This window comes from Carcharodon carcharias, chromosome 4, assembly GCF_017639515.1.
Source record: "Carcharodon carcharias isolate sCarCar2 chromosome 4, sCarCar2.pri, whole genome shotgun sequence".
Lineage (NCBI taxonomy): Eukaryota > Metazoa > Chordata > Chondrichthyes > Lamniformes > Lamnidae > Carcharodon > Carcharodon carcharias.
This window is the reverse complement of record NC_054470.1, coordinates 68,358,593-68,374,654: the sequence shown is the minus strand read 5'-3', so window position 1 is coordinate 68,374,654 and position 16,062 is coordinate 68,358,593. Positions and strand designations below refer to the sequence as shown.

Here is a 16,062-nt window from a genome sequence, read left to right as displayed (position 1 = left end):
CAGTCAGACAGTAACATGGCATTGGAGTTATTGACATACATCATGTTGCACTCTGAGGTGCTTCAATACAATTATGATACACTTAGTGTTCACTACATACAATCTTTGTGAGTTGTACGGCCAAGGAGTCCCATCCCCTTGGTGCACTATGGCAGAAAGGTCTTAGACAGTGACCTTTCCCCATTGTGCCTTCTGTTCCTCAGTACGTAGTCCTGGACCTTGGAATGTGCCAGTCTGCAACACTCGGTTAGGGACAACTCTTTGCACTGGAAGACCAACAAGTTTCGGGCAGACTAAAGAGCATCTTTCACCGAGCTGATGATCCTCCAGCTGCAGTTGATGTTTGTCTCGATGTGTATCCCTGGGAACAGCCTGATATCACTCTTCTTATTTTCAACAAGAACTGACTGCAGGATACTCTTCCCAGACTGCTTCACCGCGATGCTGACTGCAGGACACTCTTCCCAGACTGCTTCACCGCGATGCTGACTGCAGGACACTCTTCCCAGACTGCTTCACCACGATGTTGACTGCAGGACACTCTTCCCAGACTGCTTCACTGCAAAGCTGACTGCAGGACACTCTTCCCAGACTGCTTCACCACGATGCTGACTGCAGGACACTCTTCCCAGAATACTTCTGCCATTTCCATCTTTTCCATTATTAATTCCACCGTCTCATCCTCTAAGGGACCAATAGCTCTCAGTGTCTGATTTAGGCTTTAAGGCAACAGCCCCTTTCCAAACTACCAGGCTTACAGAATTCAGACAGGACAAGCCAACGAGCAACAAAGTTAGCTCTGCACCTCTATTGAAGAAAACGGGATAAACCAGGCAGATGTTAACCCATTAACCTTAACTCCTAGGTAGGATAATGGAATTGATTATTAGCTGTAAGCTTGGTTATTATGGAACAGATAATCATCTAGTATAAAGCAGTCAACTTGGGTTCAAAGAGGAATATCCTGTTTGATGACTGTTCTAAACTTTGTTTACAGAAGTGACAACTAAAGTGGATGATGATTAAACACAATGGCATAGTATTCCTATACTTTCAGAAAGGTTTTTGACAAAATTCCACATGAAAACCTTTGGTCAGACTCAAAGTGACAGGGATTCATCTTGGAAATGGATAAGAAATTGTCTGAATGGTAGAAAATGATGGGTAGATCTTAGAAGAGCTATGTGGAGGGGGGGTTTGGTTGAAGGGAATTTAGCATGGGGGTTTGCTGATGCTCAGTATTGGAATCACTAGTGTTGCAACAACGAATTGAACACTGATTCTAAGTTGGGACTGCAATATTGGGGTGTGTGGCAAAAGTGGGATCTATTCAACTCTCTAAGATGTGAGACCTCCACCTATTGATCCCAAAGTTCCGGCCTTAGGTGCATTTCCCCCTCACATTAGCCTGCCAGTGGTGGCAGAGCTGTCTCAGCCACAGTGCTGACTGCCCCCACTCCCGCCCCCCTCACTTCTCCATTTCTTTCATTTCTTTTCCTCTCTCTTCATATTTTCTGTCAAACTTCCAGTCATCACTCCTAACTCTCCCACCATGACTCTGTATCCACTTCATTAATCTCTTTGTGTTTCTTTCCTCACCACCAAAACTTATTATTGACTTTAGTACAATGCACATGATTAATAATGCTAATCTTTTCCTCCGTCCACCTCTCTTCGCACATACCCCACCCCCCCCAACCGCCCCATGCCTCTCCTCTTTTTCCTTACCCCTTTTCTATTGGGAAATATCCAAATTAGAGAGCAACGTGAAATGTAATTGTGAAGTTCAAATGATGTGTACTGTCTGCAGTGTCCTCAGTTGTACTACAGGCCAACCTAATCCTAGGGCCAATTTTACAAAATCATGCTCGTGGCAAAACGTCTCATCTGCTGGGAGTGCATATCAACAAACCTGAAGCCATGCTCTTCACCAGTTTGCTTCCATTAAAGTAAATGGATGAAGAATTTCTCTCTTCTCCTCCATGTTTAACAACAGTCTGTGCTACCAGTGGATGTTTGTAAAATCAGCCCCAGATTGTATAGTCTATGTTTAAAATATCATTACTTCTGCATTATGGTACAGGGAGCAATAGTATTTGAATCATACATGAAAAACATGTGCCTGCAGCTCCTCGCTTGTAACCTTTCATCACTGTCATGCTACTATCACTACCTGAGCATTCTTGGTGCAAAATATATTTTTATATGCATTTTATTTTATAGAGTGACTAAAACAGACTGCACATAAAGAATATAAAGCTAACTTTGAATTGAAAGCCTAAATCAGTCAACTTGTTAGGCAGTTGGGATTTTGTGATATATGGTGCAATCACAACTGTCCCATTTGATTTTTTACACCTCTGTCTCACAACTTGCAGCAGTTAACCAGTATCTATCATTCATGCTCTAGCTTCTGTTCCTGCCAATATGTTGCACAGTTTGAGTGCAGATCATGTGACAGGAAAGAATTTGGTGAAAAAGCAGTGCCATGTGATAGAAAATGGCACTGATTGAGGAGTCGTCATATAGCATATTGCAGTGGTGCTTGACTTCTTTATTTTGCAGTTGAATCCAGGTCTAATGAACAAAAAAACAAAAACAGAATTACCTGGAAAAACTCAGCAGGTCTGGCAGCATCGGCGGGGAAGAAAAGAGTTGACGTTTCGAGTCCTCATGACCCTTCGACAGAACTTAAGTTCGAGTCCGAGAAAGAGTTGAAATATAAGCTGGTTTAAGGTGTGTGTGTGGGGGGCGGAGAGAGAGAGAGAGAGAAGTGGAGTGGGGTTGTGGTTGTAGGGACAAACAAGCAGTGATAGAAGCAGATCATCAAAAGATGTCAACAACAATAGAACAAAAGAACACATAGGTGTTAAAGTTAAAATTGGTGATATTATCTAAACGAATGTGCTAATTAAGAATGGATGGTAGGGCACTCAAGGTATAGCTCTAGTTGGGGTGGGGAGAGCATAAAAGATTTTAAAAAAATTTTAAAAATAATGGAAATAGGTGGGAAAAGGAAAATCTATATAATTTATTGGAAAAAAAAAAGGAAGGGGGAAACAGAAAGGGGGTGGGGATGGGGGAAGGAGCTCACGACCTAAAGTTGTTGAATTCAATATTCAGTCCGGAAGGCTGTAAAGTGCCTAGCCGGAAGATGAGGTGTTGTTCCTCCAGTTTGCGTTGGGCTTCACTGGAACAATGCAGCAAGCCAAGGACAGACATGTGGGCAAGAGAGCAGGGTGGAGTGTTAAAATGGCAAGCGACAGGGAGATTTGGGTCATTCTTGCGGACAGACCGCAGGTGTTCTGCAAAGCGGTCGCCCAGTTTACGTTTGGTCTCTCCAATGTAGAGGAGACCACATTGAGAGCAATGAATGCAGTAGACTAAGTTGGGGGAAATGCAAGTGAAATGTTGCTTCCGCCCCCCACACACACACCTTAAACCAGCTTATATTTCAACTCTTTCTTGGACTCGAACTTAAGTTCTGTCGAAGGATCATGAGGACTCGAAACGTCAACTCTTTTCTTCTCCGCCGATGCTGCCAGACCCGCTGAGATTTCCCAGGTAATTCTGTTTTTGTTTTGGATTTCCAGCATCTGCAGTTTTTTTGTTTTTATCTAATGAACACAAAGCCAGTTTGTAAGGAAAAGATATCCTTAAATTGTTTTAGGCCATAGTTTTAGGCTAAGGGATGGTAGATTTAAATCAGAGATGAGGAGGAATTACTTTTCTCAAAGGGTCGTGAATCTGTGGAATTCACTACCTTAGAGTGCAGTGGATGCCGGGACGCTGAATAAATTTAAGGAGGAGATAGATTTTTAATTAGTAACGGGTTGAAAGGTTATGGGGAGAGGGCGGGAAATTGGAGTTGAGGCTGAAATGAGATCAGCCATGATCGTATTGAATGGCAGGGCAGGCTTGAGGGGCTGAATTGCCTATTCCTGCTCCTAGTTCTTATGTAAATCAGGAATTGTTCAGCTTCTATTTTTTTAATAACTAATTTTCATTTTTTTATTCTGCCTGATTCCGATTACAGGAACATTTTTCGCACCATTTGACTCGGGCAATGGATGTAGACTGTGGATATTCAGTAAGATATCATTTTTCCATTAAGTAGAAGAATTGACTCTTAAAGCAGTCACTGTATTGTTGATTACTGGTATCACTCTCACCTCTGAGTTGGGTAGCAGGTTGTGGGTTCAAAGGCCCAATCCAAAACTAGAACATAAAAATCAAGATCAACACTCCAGTGCAGTACTGCACTGTCAGAGGTGCCATCTTTCGAATTAGATGTTAAACCAAGGCCATCTCTGTCCACTCAGGCATATGTAAAAGATTCCAAGGCACTATTTTGAAGAAGAGCAGAGGAGTTATTCCTGGTGACCTGGCCAATATTGATCCCCCAATCAGCACCATTATCTGGTCATTATCACATTGCAATTTGTGGGACCTGTCTAGATGGAATTTTATGGAGGTGACGGGCACTCAGCCGCCAGCTTGAAAGCCAACAAGGGATCTGTTGCCTCCTCCTGGAAGGATGGCCCATATTACTTACCAATCAGGCTGTTAAGAATCCACCAGTGGGTCTTTCCCCGGGATCAAGGATCCTGAGACGGAATTCCAGCCTGCTGAGATTGGCTGGCCAATCAGAGGCTTGCAGCTCTTTTGTTCAGTAGCTCCACCAGGAGGCAGTGGGTGTCTCAAGAAAGACACCCACCCAAGGCCTGGATCTTCGTTGGATCCCTGGACTCAGGTGAATGATAGCAGGAAGGGTTTCACAGAGAATTAGAGAGTAGGGGGATCAGCAGCATGGGGCAGATGTTGGCCCTCAGTGGCCCTCCTGTCCCCAGCCCGCCTCCCCACACCCTCCCGTTCCCGATGCTGGCCCCCTGGATCAGGCACTGTGTCTTTGAATAGGGACTCCCATGGGAAAGCACAAGTAACCCGCACAGGATTCCTCAGTGTGCTTCTCATTTGGCGACAAGCCTTCCTGCCACCAGCTGTGGCAGGATGAGGCCTTTAATTGGGCATTAATTGCCTACTTAAAGGCTTCAATTGGCAACTGGATGGGACAGCCATCCATGGGCCTTCCCTCCACAAACTTAATCGAATGAAGGCTTGAGATAATCAGGCCACTATCTCTCCCGATTAAATGCCCTCCCCGCCTCCAAACTTGCCATGGGGAGAGCGTAAAATACCACTCTCTGTGTGTTAATTAGCTGCTGTGTTTCCTACAGTACAACAGTGACTGCACTTCAAAAAGCACTTCTTTGACTATAAAGTGTTTTGGACGGTCCTGTGTTTATGAAAGGCACAATTAAAATGAAAATCTCATTTTTAAAATTAGAGTTTTAAAATTAGAGTCTTAAAACATTCTAGCATTACAGGATGTTTGGTTCTTCAGTCTGTACCAATGTTTTTCTCAACATGAACCTCCTAATATAACTCTCCTGGTTGGCCTATATGCTTTGTAATATTCCTGTTTTGCAGATAACTACTTAAATTCCTTTCAAAAATAAATTTGCTTCAATAATGGTGTGCCATAAGACTGTGGGTGTAGAAGAGATATTGGGAGACCAAATGGAATAAATGAGCAAAGTTTGGAAGGGCACTTCCAAAATTAGCCTTTAGAAAGGAGAGGAGAAACTTCTTCAGGGCAGTAAACTCTTTCTTGTCTCATGTTTAATACTGAGAGAGACAAATATTATGGGAAGAGATTCAAGCCTTGTTTGAAAAGTTTTTGAGAGGCAAAGGTGTATTTTGATAAACTGAGGAATCCAGTCTTATTGGAAACACTTCAGTGGTAGAGGAAGATGTGGCTGTTCTACTTTAGGTCAAAAGGGATAATGGTGTTATGAATGACATTGGAAGGAGGAGAACAAAGGTGGACTGATCAAAGGTTAGAGGCAATTGCTGGTTTCTGGACTACGTAGAGACAGGAAAGTGAAGGGGAATAAACTGTTTTTGAAGAATTGAAAGAAACATGAAATCATTGTCCCGTTTTAAGGTTTAGCCACAAGTCAAGTTAAGGGGAGGTGGTGGCAAAGGGGTATTGACACTGGGTTGGTAATCCTGAGACCCAGGGTAATGCTCTGGGGACTTGGGTTTGAATCCCACCACGGCAGATGGTGGAAGTTGAATTCAATAAAAATCTGGAATTAAAAGTCTGATGATGACCATTGCTCCATTGCTGATTGTAAAAACCCCATCTGGTTCACTAATGTCCTTTAGGGAAGGAAATCTACTGTCCTTATTTGGTCTGGCCTATATGTGACTCCAGACCCACAGCAATGTAGTTAATTCTCAAAATGCCCTTTGAACAAGGGCAATTAGGGATGGGCAATAAATGCTGGCCCAGGCAGTGACCCCCACGAACGAATAATAAAAAGTGAGAGGCTGATTGTACCTATAATTCCTCACCTATTGGGATGGGTTTTAACTTTCACTGCCAGTAGGATAATGGTCATATAATCTCCTGTTATACACCATGTAAATTGGGATGACGATCCAGTTTTCCATTCTGATGGTTAAAGTTAAAGAACATTATAGCGAGTTGCTAAGCTGGACCTTGGGTAAAACAGAACTGTCAGTCTCCTGAGAAGAACAAGATAGTAGGCCAGTTACTCTACGATATCCTGCAACACCCACAGCTGTTGGTTGCAGAATAGCACTATTGATGTCTGAAAGTAGTTCACTTGCTCAACCTTAGTGGGGAATGGTGTGGTGGGAAAGCGAAGCAAAAGGCAGTGGGGAATAGTGTGGTGGGAAAGGGGAGCAAGAGGCAGGGGAATGAAATGTGAGAAGGGGAGGAGGGAGAATTCGCTGCCAGTGTGCTGTTTCTTTGACAAGGCACTTGATTTATCTGCATCAAAGAAACAAACTCCAGCGGACAACCTGTTTCATTAAAATTGGTTGTGGGGAATGGGGGATGTGCTTTTCGGTAGCACAGTTAGGAAATTGCTTACAGTTTCTCACTAATTATTAAGAGTTCATAGCTTGACCAAGGCCATTCACCATGAGAGAGTTTCTCAGTGCAAAACTGCGCAGTTGGAAATCAAAGCAGATTCCAATAAAAAAACACTTACAATAAATGTGGCTTCTGCTTTTCATTCAGCCGTACGTTCGGGGGAAAAATCTTGCATCTTACAACCTTCCCAAGCACTTTACAACAATGAAGTATTTTTGAAGTATGGTCATTGCCGTAATGTAGGAAGCGCAGCAGCTAATGTATGTACAGCAAGATCCCACATACAGTAATGACCAGATAATCTGTTTTGGTGGTGTTAATAGGAACAAGGACTGTTAGCTAGTGCAGTGGAAGAACTTGCTGCTTTTCTTTGAAGTAATGCCTGAACAGGCAGAAGGTGCTTTGATTTAACGTCTCGTAAGACATACCTCGGGCATTGTAGCACTCCCTTGGTACTGCAGTGACAAGTCAGCTTAAATTATGTGCTCAAGTCCTGAACTGAGGGTTGAACCTATGACCTACTGATTCGAAAGATGAGCAGTTTTGCTGCATGACATTCCAACCCCTGACACACTCCCATTGCGATGTGCGCTAAGCTGGGATATACACTAAAATATTTAAGGAAGCTGAGCTCACATTAGTTTGCAAGGGCTTCTCATTTTGACATATGACACAAGTACCATTGGCTCCATTAACTTGCACTCTGCTTTCCATGCAGACCACTATCTATCTGATTGCAGATTAGTTTTTTGTTTGCTTCCTGTACAATAAAAAAACTATTTTTGACCTCAGTGCTAATGGCCTCATCAGAGTGCTGGATTGCAGCAGTTGCTGGGAAGGATCAGGGGCTAACATGTACACTGTGGACATGGTGATTGGAGAGAGAACTAATGATTTTATTTACTGATTTTAGTCAGCCTAGAATTGATCACTTGTCACATACTCTGTGATGAACTGTAAGAATAATTTCCTCCAGAAAGTAGCAGGAGGCAGCAATGGAAGGAATAAACACCCCAGTATCTGAGCTAGATTTTTTTGTAAGTGTTCGAGGTACCATACATATACTCCCCTATTAAAATGATTGTGGCAGGCCCAGGTTGGAAAGAGTGAAGTAGTTCTGTTAACATTTGGGAGCTTAAGCTCCATTAACCCTGTGCCGTTGGAAACTGTATCATGTAGTTGTCTGTGGTAGCTGTGTGATAACACATGCCCTTCCACTCCTTGCCAGGGATTTTGAATAATTGTGAGTCGGAAGCTGTATCTAACATGTAGGTGCTGTGGGGTTGGGTGGGGTGGGGGGGAGTTGGGGGGTGGTGGTGTGGAGGTGGGGGGAGCATTCCAAGGTTCTGTCATGTAGATCCTCCGCAGAGGCTCACCAAAAGCTGCAGAGACTGAGAAAATTGGCTGCCTGCCAGGTCACACTCCATCAGTGTCATCTAAAAGGAGGATAATTCCTTTCCCTTAAGGAGATCAGATAAATGGAAAAATCTGGGCAGATTTCCATTCCACCAGATTAACTGGGCATTTAACAGCCCCAATTGTAGAGGTGTTGCACATAAACAGCAATGAGCAGGAGTGGAGAGGGGGCCTGCGCGGGGAGGTAGTAGCGGGGGGGGCTCAGCTGTCTGTTTTATGGAGCTTGTGCAAGTTGGAGAGGTCTGAATACCCAGGCAGCTGGAGTCAGGGGACAAGGAAAGTCAGTGCTACCTAGTGATTCGTAAATGAATAAATTATGAATTTGTTTACAATGGAATAAGTATATTATTTAAGAAATGTAAGAAATAGGAAAATGAGTAGGCCATTTGGCCCCTTGAGCCTGTTCCGCCATTCAGTAAGATCATGACTGATCTGATTGTGCCCTTAACTTCACTTTCCTGCCTGCCTCCCCATAACCCATAGCTCCCTTGTTGATCAAATAATCTGTCTAACTTGGTCTTGAATATATTCAATGACCCAGCCTCCTGTGCTCTCTGGAGAAGAGAATTCCAAAGACTAACAACCCTCTGAGAGAAGAACCTCCTCCTCATCGGAAAACCTCTTATCTTTAAACTGTGCCCCCTTGTTCTAGGTTCCCTCACAATAGGAAACATCCTCTCCGCATTACCCTGTCAAACCCCCTCAAAATCTTATATGCTTCAATAAGATCACCATTCATTCTTCCAAACTCCAATAAGTATAGGCCCAACCTGCTCAACCTTTCCTCATAAAACAACCCCTTCATCCCAGGAATCAGTCTACCGAATCTTCTCTGAACTGCTTCCAGTGCAAGGATGTCCCTCTTTAGATGACTAAAACTGTATACAGTACACTAGGTGTGGTCCCATCTGTATAGAATTGTAGCAAGACTTCTCTCCTTTTATACTCCATCCTCCTTGCAATAAAGGCCAACATTCCATTTAAGGCCAACATTTCATTTGCCTTCCTAATTACTTGCTGTACCTTTATGCTAACTTTTTGTGATTCATGTACAAGGACACATGTTTCTGTATTTAAATAATATTATGCTTTTCTATTCTTCCTGCCAAAGTGGACAACCTCACATTTTCCCATGTGATACTCCATCTGCCAAATTTTTGCCCACTCACTTAACCAATCTACAGAATCTTTATATCCTCCTCACAACTTGCGGTTCTACGAATCTTCATATCATCAGCAAATTTGACTACAATACGTTCAACCTGTTCATCCAAATCATTAATATATTTCACAAATAGTTGAGGCGTCAGCACTGATCCATGTGGCACTCTACTAGTTACAGTTTTACATCCTGAAAAAGACCCATTTATCCCAATTCTGTTTCCGGTTTGTTATCTAGCCCTCTGTCCATGCTAATATATCACCCCAACACCATAAGTTCCTATTTTGTGTAGTAACCTTTTATGTGGCATCTTATCAAATGCTATTTGGAAATTCAAATAGAACACATGTACTGGTTCCCCTTTATCCACTCTGCATGTTACATCCTCAAAGAATTCTATTAATTTGTCAAACATGATTTCCCTTTCACAAAACCATGTTGACTCTGCCTAATAGTATTATGATTTTCTAAATGTTCTACTGCTTCCTCTTTAATAATGGATTCTAGCATTTTTCCAATGACAGACCATAGGCTAACTGGTCTGTAGTTTCCTGCTTTCTGTCTCTCCTTTCTTGAATAGCAGTATTTCACCTGCATTTTTTCCAATCTGCTGGGACTTTTCCAGAATCTAGGCAATTTTGAAAGATTACAACCAATGCATCCACTATCTCTGCAGCCACTTATTTTAAGACCAAATATGCAGGCCATGAGGCCTAGGGAACTTGTCAGCCTTAAGTTCCATTTGTTTTCCCATTACTTTTTCTCTATTCATGATGATTGCTTTAAGTTACCCAGCCCCCCCACCTGCTCTTTTGCCTCTTGATTTTCTGCTATTGTTGGGATGCTTTTTGTTTCTTTTACTGTGAAGGTGGATACAAAATACTTGTTCAAAATCTTTGCCATTTCCTCATTTCCCATTATTAGTTTCCCAGTCTCACCCTTTAAGAGACCAATGTTCACTTAGCTACTCTTTTCCTTTCAATTTACTTGTCTGATTTCATATTTTTTGTTAGTGTTCTCTCCTATGCCAATTTTTCCCTCTTTATTATTCTTTTGGTCATCCTTGCTAGTTTCTAAAACTCTTGCAATCTTCTAGCCTACCACTAATCTTTACAGCATTGTATATCTTTTCTTTCATTTGATAACCACTTAAATTCGTTAGCTAGCCATGGATGGTGGATCCTTCTGGTAGAGTCTTTCTTCTTCAATGGAATGTAAGTTTGTTTAGGGTTCTCCACCATTTCCCTTCTAACTTATTTACCCAATCCACTTTAGTCAACTCTGCCTTCACATCCTTATTTTAAGTTTAAAGCATGAGTTATGGACCCACATTTCTCATTCTCAAACTGAATGCAATATTCCATCATGTTATGATCACTCTTGCCTAGAGGATCCTTTACTATGAGGTTTTTAATTAATCCAATCTCATTACACATTACCAGGTCCAAAATAGCCTGTTCCCTGGTAGGTTCTAGAACGCATGTTCTGTTATTAGTCACATGGAACTGAATCTTCTATGGAGTGGCAATCACCATTGGATTGCCACTCCGCTCCTCTTTACTTACCCTAGACTGGAGCTGCACATTTGTCACTCGGACTTCCGAGCTGGGCCTGCTGAGAAATATGCAGCACGCCTGCTCCGGGAGTTCTTTCTGTGCAGTGCAGCAGCTTCAGAAGAAACAAAGCCATGCCCCTTTTTATGGCACTTGCTGCCATAACCATCAAGGTCCTAGCCACTTTGACAGGAGAGAAGGTAAGTGTGCAAAGTAAATGGGTGGGATGGGCCATGGGGGTGGAGGTCGTGTCAGGGTGTTGGCGTGGGGAGTCGGGGGTTGGGTGGTCGGGTCTTTGGGGGTTTGGGTAGCCTGGAGTGGAGGTTGGGGGATAGTCAGGTGTTTGGGGGTCATGGTGTTGGGGGTGGTCAGGGAATGGGGATAGTTGGAGAGTTGGGGCGTTGCTGGGGAATGGGGTAGTTGGGAGTTTGTGGGGTAGTTGGAGGGGTGGGGGGGTGTCAGGTGATCAGGGAGATGGGAGCTAGTCGGGGAGTGGATGGGTGTAGTCGAGGGGTCCAGTTGGCAGTCAAGGGGGTCAGTACCATAGCTACCCAGAAGATAGAAGTGGTTTTAATCCTAATTTTTTCTGGGTAACTATTCTACGAAGAGAGTCAGAACCATCCAAAGACTCTGATTTACATTGGAGTTGAAACAATTCCAGTATTGTCCTTGCTTGGGGACTTCAAGGGCATCCCCCAGTGTATCTTCTGGGGTACCTCTGGGGTATGAACCACACCTCCACCCATGCCCCCACCCCCTCCACCACTCTCCGGGAAACAGAAGATCTGGGCCATGGTGACACAACAGTTTTGTAGCAAGTAAGCTTGAGACCAAGTCACTTCTGGGATTTTGGAATTTTCTGACTATAGAATGATGTTAGAATGCCTAAGCAGAAAATACTGCAGAAAGAAATATTTACCTGAAACATAAAACAGTAATAAAAATTTGTTTCACATATCCAAATACCAATTATCTTTACAGAGCCTTGCCTTTTCAATTTGTTGCAGCACCCGAACAGCCAAGTGGCAAGTCCATGAGTTGCTTGGGTCTGTTCAAATCTTTCCGGACAGCTGGTCTTTAGGATCAGGATTGCCAACAATGCCCCACTGTCCCACATTCTCTGTCTGCCATGTTGCCATCATTAGCAGGTATTTTGCCCCTGTTAGCTTTGATGTCTTATTGGCCAGTGAAGCCCCTTGCCCACTCTCCCCCCACCCTCCACAACCCTTGCTGAGCATCTTTATTACGTGATGCCCCATTTCTCCTCCAAAATCCTGACTAGAAGTAAGTGGAAGTTTCGGGCTCCAGCTCAATGGGCCCTCCTGATTTGAAGGAACCATTTAACACCCAGTTTTTGTGGTAAATCATCTTTCCTGTTCGATGCTCAGTGGAATTCTAGGCAAAAACGATGCAGGTCATTTTCTGACACCAGTCATATGTTACTGGTACTCTAGTGAAATGAAAGAAACTAGAATTTTCTTTCCATGCCAGATATGCCCAAAGGAAATGTAAGATGCAGTGGGTGGAGAGCTGGAGCTGTGGCTCTCTGCTTCAGTTTTAATTCCTAATGCTCTAAGGAACACAGCACACGGGGCAATTTCTTTCTGACTAATGCCCCAAGTGAAATAAGCCACTGCTCTGATCTGGCAGATGCATAAGAAGATTGAATTTTCCTGGCCTCAGTGCTATTAAGAACTTTGCTTCTTGCATGTTAATGCAGTAAATAATTTAATAGATATTTTATTTGTCTGACCCTTCTCGAAAATAGAATGATGGAATGGTTACAGCATAGAAAGAGGCCATTCAACCCATTGTGTCAGTGCTAGCTCTCTGTAAGAGCTACTCAACTAGTCTCACTCCCCTGTCTTTTCCCCATAGCTCTGCAAATTATTTCTATTTGACTGCGTATCGAATTCCCTTTACTAAGCCATGATTGAATCTGCCTCCACCACACGTTTAGGCAGTGCATTCCAGATCCTAACCACTCACTATGTAAAACAAGTTTTTCCTTATGTCATCTTCTTTCTGCTTTTATACTTCCCCTGAGGGTCTGACTATTGCTTAACTTGAAGCCTGTGCATTTGGCATTATCCGAAGTGACAGCTCCAAGTTCTCTTCCAAATGTGTCTATGATCATACAAATTAGATGTTTAGAGATTAGACCTATCAAGTGATTGAAAAAATTGATCACAATTAATCCCACATTTAACGGTTTTAATCAAGTATTTAATAGATACTCATTGTTAAGGATTTTTTAAAAAGTAGAGGAGCGATGAGAGTTTTAACGCAGTGATTTGTGATCTAGAATGCACTGCCTGAAAGGGTAGTGGAAGTGGTTTCAATAGTAATTTTCAAAATGTTATTGGATATATACTTGAAGAGGAAAAACTTTCAGGGCTTTAGGGAAAAGGTAAGAGAGCAGGATTAATCAAATAGTTCTTTCAAAGAGCCGGCACAGGCATGATGGGCTGAGTGATCTCCTTCTGTGATGTATCATTCTATGATTCTATTTACATGTCAGCCCTTACTTTTATAGCCGCTGGCTGCTATGTTGAATATACTGGTGTCAGTTTTGGCTTGTGTGTAATTTTGATATCAGCAGGAGGAGATTGGTGGATAAATTAGTACATGGAGCATTGTTGATTATGCATGTTATAGTTAATGGCAAATGCAGAAACAATCAGGTAGTAAAATCATAAAAGTAAAGGATAACTATCAATGCTACTCTTTAATTATTCCCAGCCTTTGGTAGAAAATGGGGCAAACCTTGCTGAAGCACCGCACCTCGCAGCATCTATCATTAGACATTTTACTGCATCCTTCAGCTTGTATATACCTTCTACTGTAGTTTGGTGGATGTGGGATCTGACAATGGTGTGGTAACAATAATTGGGACACCTGAGACCTTGAGAGATGCCATTTGTTTGAGGCAAGTTGCAGAGAGGCATCAATCAACCAGGAAGTCCTGCAGATACACAACTCAGTGTATCCCTGAAATTGCTGGTTGATTTGTGTGGGTGTTGTGACCTATCCCTGTTTTTCCAGGAAAATTTAGCTCCTAAGTAGAATGCTTGGTGTAACTGACAGCATCCTGAACTGTTTATAAAGGGCTTAGGTTTTTCAGTTCCTGCCCCTACTCTCATTCTCTCTTCCCGAAGGTTACCCTTACTTGTATGCACTCTTCTCTCCTTCCTTTCTTCCTACTCCCCCAGCCTTTCCCTCTGTGTATCCTGTTCCTAACCTCACCCTGTTTCTTTTCTGACTTGCCCTCCCCATATCCCATTCTGATCCTCATTCTCTCCCCTCTCATTCTCTGGTATTCTGTTCCCACTCTTTCCCATCTCCCCATTCTCTCAGCCTTTCCCTCTGTGTATCCCATTCCCACTGTTGTCCTGCTCCCTACTATCTCAGGCTTTCCCTCCCCACAACCCATTTTCACTCTTGCCTAGGTCCCTTTTCTCTGAGCCCTTCCCTCCTTATATTCTGTTCCTACACGCCCTGTTTTATCTTCTTGGACTTTCTGTCCCAGTATCTCATTGCCACCCTCGTTTTGCGCTCTCCTTCGCATATAACTTCTGCAATTAACGCATTGGCAAAATAGTTGAATATATTAATTACAGACATTAACTGCGATTAATTGATCATCTTCTTATAAGTGAAAGCAAATAGACCCCGAAATGCAAGGGACGCATCCTGGCCTTCATGGGCTCGTTAACATGGGGTCAGAGAGCATGATTACCATAATGGGCGCCATCTTGGGAACCCACCTGACCTATACTGGCAGAAACTGCTCTTTCCCTTGTCATCTTTGTGAGGGACCAAATGTAAAACTTTTTTTTTAAAAAAAATCAATTTTTGGGATTCTGGATCCTTTGAATGAGGCCGACTTCTGCTGTGTTGGAATCTGGTATACCTCCCCTGACTTGGTGCAGCTGCCTCTAGTGTTAGGCTGGGTGATTTTATGGGCGAGGACATCAGGCACATCCAACTTAGGGGCTCTTTGGCTTTTCCTACCCTCTACGAGGCAACAAGAATTTCCTTGCTAGGGTCAAGACCCAATCTATCCAGGTGTCAACCTTTTTCCAAGCATTTTCAGTGGAATTAAGGCGGAACGTAGTTCAGGTCCCTGCTGTTTTTATTTATAATAGTAACGTGGTTATCAGTTTTAAACTTTGACTGAGACTGAGGAGGGAGGTTAGGAGAAATTTTCTTCACTAAGTTATTGAAGCATTAAATGTCTTGCCACAGGGAGTGATTGAGACAAAGAATGTTGCACCTTTTAAAAGAAGAGTAGATGAAAATTTTGAAACAGCAGGAGATATGGAGAAACAGTGAGGCAGTGGGCTTTGTTGTGGATTACAACAACAACATAAATTTGGATATAAATATTAAATATTTTGATATGAATATCAGAGTTAGCATAGTCCCTGTGGAATAGGCACTTTCTGTGCTGTACATTTTAAGAGCTGGATTTTCCTCTTGATTTACCACTTGTTTTAGGGTGTAAAACTAAGTAAAATTGGCTGTTAAGTCTTATCACTGAATCTACTGGTTACAAATTTACACCCACATTTTCTTGCTAGGAAATAAAGTACATTTTCCCTTCACCTGCCCACCCGATGCATTTAAATGAGGTCAGGTGGACTTGATCAACCCACCCAGACTTCGTTCTTCTCCAATGCTGACCAGAACCCTAATAAAACTATGTAAGCAATGGTATGAGGTGGATGCTGCATTGCGGGGCTATTTTGTTTGCTAGAACTGAAGATGGGTTATACTTTGTATATCAATTTTAGGCATATGGTGCTCGTAAACATTTGACCTGCTTATTTAGCCAGCAGTGCAGAATGTACAATTTTGGACTGGAGGAGATAGGGGGAGAACTAATCTAATGAGTGGAGGGATCCTGAAGTAAATAAGCCCATTGGAAAGACAGCAACTTCTCTGACCATGCTGGACACCGA

The 16,062-nt window shown here is 42.7% G+C and overlaps 1 protein-coding gene across 2 annotated transcripts in view; it reads left to right on the top strand.

Moving 5' to 3' along the window:
- Nucleotides 1-16,062, top strand: part of LOC121277299 (CXXC-type zinc finger protein 5-like) — a 67,022-nt gene that overhangs the window by 6,752 nt on the left and 44,208 nt on the right. Inside the window, exon 2 of one of the 2 annotated variants that reach the window (XM_041186584.1) lies at nucleotides 4,037-4,090. The exons of the other annotated variant lie outside the window; for it this stretch is intronic. Coding sequence (XP_041042518.1) covers nucleotides 4,037-4,090 — 54 coding nt within the window. The remainder of the gene's footprint in view (nucleotides 1-4,036; nucleotides 4,091-16,062) is intronic. 2 annotated transcript variants of the gene reach the window in all.